General features: G+C 39.8%; 2 protein-coding genes across 2 annotated transcripts in view; one reads left to right on the top strand and one right to left on the bottom strand.

Moving 5' to 3' along the window:
• CBG26828 lies at window positions 1–1,879 on the top strand (the record flags this gene model as incomplete). The annotated part of the gene is made up of 3 exons (XM_045237432.1): window positions 1–47; window positions 262–942; window positions 1,777–1,879. The coding sequence occupies 3 exons, from the start codon at window positions 1–3 to the stop codon at window positions 1,877–1,879; spliced, it is 831 nt and encodes a 276-aa protein (XP_045099926.1).
• A 726-nt stretch (window positions 1,880–2,605) lies between these two features.
• CBG16947 overlaps window positions 2,606–7,742 on the bottom strand; it is a gene marked incomplete at both ends in the record, with an annotated part of 14,175 nt that continues 9,038 nt past the window's right edge. Inside the window, 4 exons of the mRNA XM_002648786.2 lie at window positions 2,606–2,649; window positions 3,111–3,609; window positions 4,026–4,145; window positions 6,179–6,853. Coding sequence (XP_002648832.2) covers window positions 2,606–2,649; window positions 3,111–3,609; window positions 4,026–4,145; window positions 6,179–6,853 — 1,338 coding nt within the window. The remainder of the gene's footprint in view (window positions 2,650–3,110; window positions 3,610–4,025; window positions 4,146–6,178; window positions 6,854–7,742) is intronic.

The raw sequence follows: 7,742 nt of genomic DNA, 5'->3' as shown, positions 1-7,742 counted from the left end.
ATGGTCCTCCAGAAACAAATACTGGATGAAAAGACTCCGCAGCAACTGTAAGTGTTTTTCATCTTTTAAAAAGAAGTCGCACACTTTTGGAACGATTAAAAAAAATGAGCTTCATTATCTTGGTTCCTATGAAAGATATCAAAAATTGGTCAACTAGAAAAATGGTTGTGATGCTATGATGAGCATTTTATCAGTTGACAGATGTTTGATATCTTTTGAAGGAAGCTAGATAATCGAGCTGAAAGTTGACAAAACTTTCAGAATCAAGCTATCCCAAAAATCTCCAAACGACGCGTCTATCGTTCGACGATACGCGAGAGGCAAGAACACTCACATCAAGCTGAAAATATCAAAAGATGTCGAAATGACAGTACACCTCGGAGAATGGAAGCTCACACTTCAAATGAATAAAAAGCCAGTGTTTAGTATAGAAGACGACGGCGACAGCAGAAAAACCAAAAATCAAGCCAAGAAATTCCTGAAGCCCAATCTGGAAAACTGGGAATTCAGTTCTCCTGACCAAAATTCTTCCACGGCCACTGCCAGAGTCTCGTTTGCCAGTCAACTTGAAACCATTGCAACGTTCCATTTGGAGCTTCTTGCGAGAACATTTGGAGTCAAAACCATTGATTTTGAGTGCAATCTAGACTACTTGGAAACCGACAACACCAATCACCAAATGGCTTCAAATCTCAGCATGTTCATCATCACAAAGCTTGGCGTACGGTACCGAAAATTTGTCTGGCCATCATTTCCCATATTCTACAAAGTATTGAAACACTTGGTCAAAAATAACACGGAATTCCATGTGACTGTGGCCAAGTTGAATGGTGTCCAACTTGGAAAACTGATTGCCACGTGGCAGAGATCCGGAAGTGCTAAGGAGATAAGACTGGAAGGGATTCGCGGAACTATTGGTGACGTTTTGAAGTGTATTGATGTGTAAGTCACGCTAAAAGATTTGCATCTAGAGAAAGTGCTCTCTGTTGAATTTGTTGAGTCACTACTCTGTCACATTGATAATGGGAAACCTTGAGTGCCTACTAAAGTATCTAGAACTTAGAATTTTGTTCTGAAAATTTCAGGGTATATTAAACGAAACTAGAGCTTCATTTTTGTAGTTGACAACTTTTTTGTGCAAATGCGCTCTATTGAGATACGCGTGTGAGTACCTCTAGGTGCCGCCGCCACTACTGCAGTTAGTGTCCTCTCCCACGTGGCATATCTCCTCAGGCTTAAATTTTACAGAAAAGTGGAAAACTACAAAAATGAAGCTCTAGCTTTCTTTAGTATATTTTGGAATTTTCAAAACAAACGGATTGACCTATTCTTAATTAGACTGTTTTTTTAGCTGGACGCTCAAGCCCCTCCTGTTCCAATTAAAAACGGACTGGGTTAAGTGCCTACAAAAGTACCTAGAACTTAGAATTTTGTTTTGAAACTTCAACAGTACATTAAACAAAATTAGAACTTCATTTTTGTAGTTGACAACTTTTTTGTGCAAATGCGCTCTGTTGAGATACGCCGCCTAGAAGTTTGAGTACCTCTAGGTGCCGCCGCCACTAGTGCAGTTAGTGCACGCTTCTCCCAGGTGGCTTATCTCCTCAGGCTTAAATTTTACAGAAAAGTGGACAACTAAAAAAATGAAGCTCTAGGTTTACTGTACATTTTCTGAAGTTTCCAGATCAAACTAACAAGTTCTATGTATCTTTTCAGCGGCTTAAAGACCCAATACTCTTGTCCAACTCTACAGTAATCCATATCAATCAATTTCAGAGCGGAATATCAGAATGGAATCGTCGAAATCGAGAGATTCGACGGCGTCAAAGCGATTCTAAAATTGGACGGCGGAAAATTCTCTCTACAGGTTCACACCTAGGAAAATCAATAATTCCAAAAATCTCAAAAATCCATTTTACCTATTTTTCTAGTGATGTTTATACTCATCTTGTAGCTCTTAACCTCCCAAATTCAGAATTTTGCTTTTCCAATTCTTTTGATCAACTTATGATCCAAAAAATCGATAATTCTGAAAAGTCCAGAAATTAAAATTTTTCGGGTTGCCAGATCTGAAGTAAAAATTTCGATTTTTTCTCTTTCTTCCAATTTTTAATATTTTTTAAATAAGACATTTTTTTTTCTCATCAAGTGTTCATTGGTTCATCTACTAATTATTTTGGGGACAAAATAAATCCAAAAGGGGGCGGAGTCTACTAAAAACACCTTAATTTAAGGGAACATTTCTTTGGAGGGGGGAAGGGGGGGGGGGGTATAGCACAAAACACAGCCAACTATCAGCAAATGCGCTCTTTTGAGAAAAAGCAATTTTTCAAAAAAAAAAAGAAAAGACACGCATTTGCAATAGAGCGCGTTTGTTGCACTTCAGGCTGGGGGGGGGGGGGGAAATTATGGAAAATCGGGATTATTTAGGTGACACGAAAACCGGTAACCATACTAAAACTGGACAGACTGAAAATTTTGGGGAAATCTGAAAAAAAAAGACGAGTAGAAAAAAAAGCGAGAAAACTGAATAATTTTGGGAAAAGGAAAATAATAATAAAAAAATGGTTTTTTAATCAAATTTTTATCAATAGAAGAGTGCTTTCTATTCGGCGGTGATGATGCGAAGAGTGTTGGTGGCTCCGGCTCCTGGAAAATAAATTTAAAAAAAAAAATTTTTTTTTCTAAGTTTCCAAAATGTTCAAAATTTCCAAAATTTCCAAAAATTCCGTGATTTCATCGAATTTTGAAAAAATTTCAAAAAAAAAATTTTTCTCAAAAATGTTCAAAAATTGAAAATCAATTTTTTCGAGAATTTTTAGGTAAAAATTCCTCAAAAAGTGTGCGGAGCCTAAATTGCCAGGAAATTTTTTGGATTTTTTTTTGAATTTTTTTTGTCAAAAATCAGCTTAAAATCAGTCCAAAACCAGGTTTTTTTTGTTTGTCAACTTTTTTCACAAAAAAGTTTTTTTCAAAAAATCTGTATTTTTCGCAAAAATCAAAAATTGTCAAAAGAAAAATTTTTTAAATTTTTTTTCGGTTAAAAATCAAAATTTCAAAAAAATTTTGAAACAAAAAATTTTTTGGCCCCAAAAAATTGCACCCCTTACCCTGTCTCCATCCAGTGACGACAATCAAAAAGTCGCCGCGATGAATGAATCCACGATCCTTGCCAATCGCGATCGCATGATTGATTCTGTTGTCCACGTCGGTCGGCCAATCGGCGGCACGCTCGGCCGGATAGTGAACCGGGAACACGCCACGGTAGAGATGGAGTTGACGGCAGACGGCAATGTCACGAGAGATCGTCAGAATCGGGACGGCCGGCTTGTATCGAGAGCATTGGATCGCCGAACGTCCGGTGGTGGTTATGAGAAGGATGGCGGACGCGTGGCACGAGGCAGCCGCCGAGGTGGCAGCGATGGCAATCGTATGCGACATATCAGTCGGTTTTGGGGTGTTCAAAAGGAGCTCATCGAACAAACGACGATGGTAGACGGCGGCCTCGGCTTCCTTGCAAATGTAGTGCATGATTTTGAGCGCGTCGATTGGATAGTCTCCTTTCGCAGTCTCTCCAGACAACATTACACAGTCAGCACCATCGAGGACCTGCAAGAATTCCAAGTTTCAAAAAGAAATTGTTCGAATAGATATCAACGACACTTCATGAAGCAAGCATCATTTTCTTAAAATCCGAAACACCATTTCGGGACAACTTAGCGCAGATGATTTAGTTTCAATCACTTGCAACTCTGTGCCCCCCATTCGTGTCGCCGGTGGGGGTCGAACCCACAACCTCTCCCGTCGCGCCGACTGACGGCCGCGCGCGTAGACCACTACACCAAGCGGGTCGGTCAGAGAGAGGGCGTAGAGTGTTCTAATAAACAGAGGGGCGCGCCGGCAGGCAATGGAGGTCGATTCTATGCCAGAAAACACACTTTTAGGTCACAAAGCACAATTACTAGGGTAAAAAACCCCAAGGAACCCAATTCTGGTGTCTAAAGCCTTCCAAAATAAAAACTTACCGCATTAGCGACATCGGATCCTTCGGCACGTGTTGGACGTGGCTTGTGGACCATCGATTCGAGCATTTGGGTGGCGCAGATGACTGGCTTTCCGGCACGGTTGCACTTGGAGATGAGCATCTGGAAAATTAATTTTTCGGAAGTTTTGAATTTCGTAAATTCTGGAATTTCTAATTTTTCGAAATTTTGGAAAATTCCTAATTCCCAAAATTTCCGAATCTCCGAAATTTTGAATTTTCTTAAATTTCAAAATTTCAGAATTTTTGAATTTCTCAATTTTTCGAAATTTCCAAACCTTTGAAATCCCCAAATTTTTAAAATAGGCCCATATGGCTAATTTTCGTCCCGTTTCAGACAATTTTCGGGCTATTTTAGGCCTATTTTTAAGCCTAATTTCGAGCCTATTTTAGGCTTATTTTTGAGGCTGTCTTAAGCCTTTTTAAGCCTGCTTTAAGCCAATTTAAAGCTTACTTTTCGGCCTATTTTAGGCCTATTTTAAGCCTATTCTCAAGCCTATTTTTAGGCCTAATTGAACACTATTTTAGAGCCTATTTTCAGCCTATTTTAGGTAGGCACCACAACAAAATTTTCAAAATAGACTTTTCCCAGTTTTTATTGTTGGATTGTATTCTCCTACTTTATAGAAGTCCATTCCCAAAATTTCAGGGAAAAATCTTCATTCAATCCCGAGTTACAGCCCCTTTTATACCAGACCTCAATGTACTGAATTTCTCCTCATTTTTTTGCGGTGCGCAGAAAAGTGGGCGGGGCTTAGCTGCGGCGCGGTTTCATTGTGACGCTATTCCGAGCGCTGTTTTTTCATCAAAATCGCATCATGGTTTGTCGGAAAAGCAGTTTTTAGGGTAAAAAAACGAAAAGAATAAGTTTATAACATTGAAAAAAGGAAAAAACCATTGAAAAAAGGAAAAAAAAACAAAAAACCCCATGGGAGATGCGAACTTCGGTCTTCAGATCGGTGCGCGCGCCCACTAACCAGTCTGTCACCGCTGCACTTCCCTTGGAAGCAATAGATGAGAGTGAGGAAAGGACGACTTTTCATTGCCTGCCGTCTCCTTCCGGTGTTGCCTCTTTCCTATTTTTTACAAGTTGTTCCATGATAGATAAGGAAACAGACGTATAACACATTAAGGGCGTCGATAGAATTTTTTAATTATAATTGCTCTTAGTGGCAAATTTTGCGTAGAATCTTATGGTGAAAAGAAAATCGGTGGCGCTCACCTGTGTCACCTTCAAAACTTCCAAAAACTGAAAATTTTGAAAGTTTGGAATTTTCGGATGAGTATCAAAACTACTTAGAGGTATCCAATCTTTCTGAAAATTGGCAGAAGTATACACAAGACTTAGTTTTACCATAATATGCAAAAAAAAAATTGGGGTCATCGCTGAAATTTTTTATTTATTTTAGCTGGAACTTTGGCTGAAAATTGTGAAACAAGGGCGTCGTTAGAATTTTGATTTTATTTCAAAATCCAATCCCCCAGTTCAAAAACTATCAGAATCCATTAAAAAATCTAATGGCGCGAACTTCCATCCAACACTTTTAGTCCACTTTGTCAGTCCCACTTCTATTTTTCGAAGTTTTCGAATCAAAATAATAAAGTTATCGAAGAACTGATAATTTCATTGGATTCAGCGTAGTCGATTACATAGGGACAAGTTCTCACCAAAAAAATAATGGGTTTCTAACGCCCGGTACAAGCCTTCAAAGATGGATTTCTGAAAAGGGGAGAAAAATTTGGTCGCCCCGCCCCCTTTCATTGCGGTGCCTAATTTTAGGCTTATTTTTAAGGCTGTCTTAAGCCTTTTTAAGCCTGTTTTAAGCCTATTTTAAACCTAGTTTTCAGCCTATTTTAAGTCAATTTTAAGTCAATTTAAAGCCTATTTTTAAGCCCATTTTCTGGCTATTTTATGCAACTTAGGGCTTATTTTATACCCATTTTTGAGACTAATTCAGGCCTAATTTCCGTCAATTTTTGATTCTATTATAGACGTATATTTTTGGGCCACATTGAAGTCTATTTTTCAGCCTATTTCAGGCCTACTTCTAAGCCTATTTGAAGCCTAATTTAAGTTTTTTTAAAAGCCTATTTTAAGCCTATTTCAAGCCCATTTTCAATCCAAAAAAACCTCACCTTCTGCGCCAAGAAAACCTTCTCCGCTGGAATCTCAATTCCCAAATCACCACGAGCCACCATCACACCGTCCGACTCGGAAATGATCTCGTCCGCGTTGTCGACACCCTCCTGATTCTCAATCTTGGCAATGATCTTAATCTTCTTCCCCTTCTCTCCGAGCACCTTCCGAATCGTGCGGATTCCATCAGCGTTACGGATGAACGACGCAAAAATGATATCGACACCCTGCTCGACACCAAACTTCAAGTCCTTGATATCCTTCTCCGAGACAGCCGGCAAGTCGACAATGGTTCCTGGCAAATTGACACCCTTTCGGCTGCCCAGCATTCCTCCATTCTCTACAGTACACACGACGGCGTCCTCTTGAAGCTCCTCGACGATCAGAGAGATGAGTCCGTCGTCGATATAGACACGGGAGCCCGTTTCCAGCACCTTTGAGATATTCTTATAATCCACAAACAGATTGATGGCGGTTCCCGATTCGGCAAAGTGTTGATCGGTGGTCAGACGGATCGACGCTCCCCTGACGAGCTCAATTTCGGCAGACGCGCCGCCGGCGAGCAGGCCAGTACGGATTTCGGGTCCTTTCGTGTCGAGAGCGATTCCGATCACGCGTTTGTCCGAGAACGAATCGGCAGCCTCGCGGACGTTCGCGATCGTGCCGGCGTGATACTGAAAAATGGATGAAACTTTTGAAAAAAAACATTTTTTTTTGATGATTTTTTTTTAAGTTTCAGAAACAGTTGATTTGGAAAAATAGTTGGAAAAAATTTTTTTTGATTTTTTTTCGAAAATTTCCAAATCTTAAAATTTTGCGGTCACAAGCTCCAAATTTCGCAAAACCGTTCCTCTTATGTCTTTTGTCTCATCAAGACCTTTAAAATGAGCCCAAACACGACTAGGCTCCGCCCACTTTGAAGGAACACGCGACGCACGACCGCGACGCGCCGGAAAAATCAAAATGTTCGGAGCCTAGTCGTGTTTGGGCTCATTTTGAAGCTCTCGACGCTAAGGATGTTAGTTATGAGAAAAAATATAGAATTTTATGGAAAATTTACGAAAAAAACTTTTTGAATTTTTTCGAAAATTTCCAAATTTCCAAATCTTAAAATTTTGAGATTTCAAGTCCAGAATTATCAGAAACAGTTGCTCTGACCGTTTTTAGCTTATTGAGCCCTTCAAAATGGGCCCAAACACGACTAGGCTCTGCCCACTTTGGGCTTCCCCATTGTACACGCGACGCGCCGGAAAAATCATAGTGGGCGGAGCCTAGTCGTGTTTGTGCTCATTTTGAAGGGCTCAATAAGCTAAAAACGGTCAGAGCAACTGTTTCTGATAATTCTGGACTTGAAATCTCAAAATTTTTGATTTGGAGATTTTCGAAAAAAAACTTTTTTTGAACTTTTTTTGAAAATTTCAGGTTACACAGCCCAAATTTCCAGAAACACTTGTTTTGCCCTTTTTTGTTTTAAGAAAACGTTCCAAATGAGCCCAAACACGACTAGGCTCCGCCCACTATGATTTTTCCGGCGCGTCGGGTGTACAGAATTCCACCACAGTG

This window comes from Caenorhabditis briggsae (genome assembly GCF_000004555.2).
Source record: "Caenorhabditis briggsae complete genome, chrI, whole genome shotgun sequence".
In the NCBI taxonomy this organism is placed as follows: domain Eukaryota; kingdom Metazoa; phylum Nematoda; class Chromadorea; order Rhabditida; family Rhabditidae; genus Caenorhabditis; species Caenorhabditis briggsae.
This window is presented reverse-complemented; position numbering and strand designations above follow the sequence as displayed.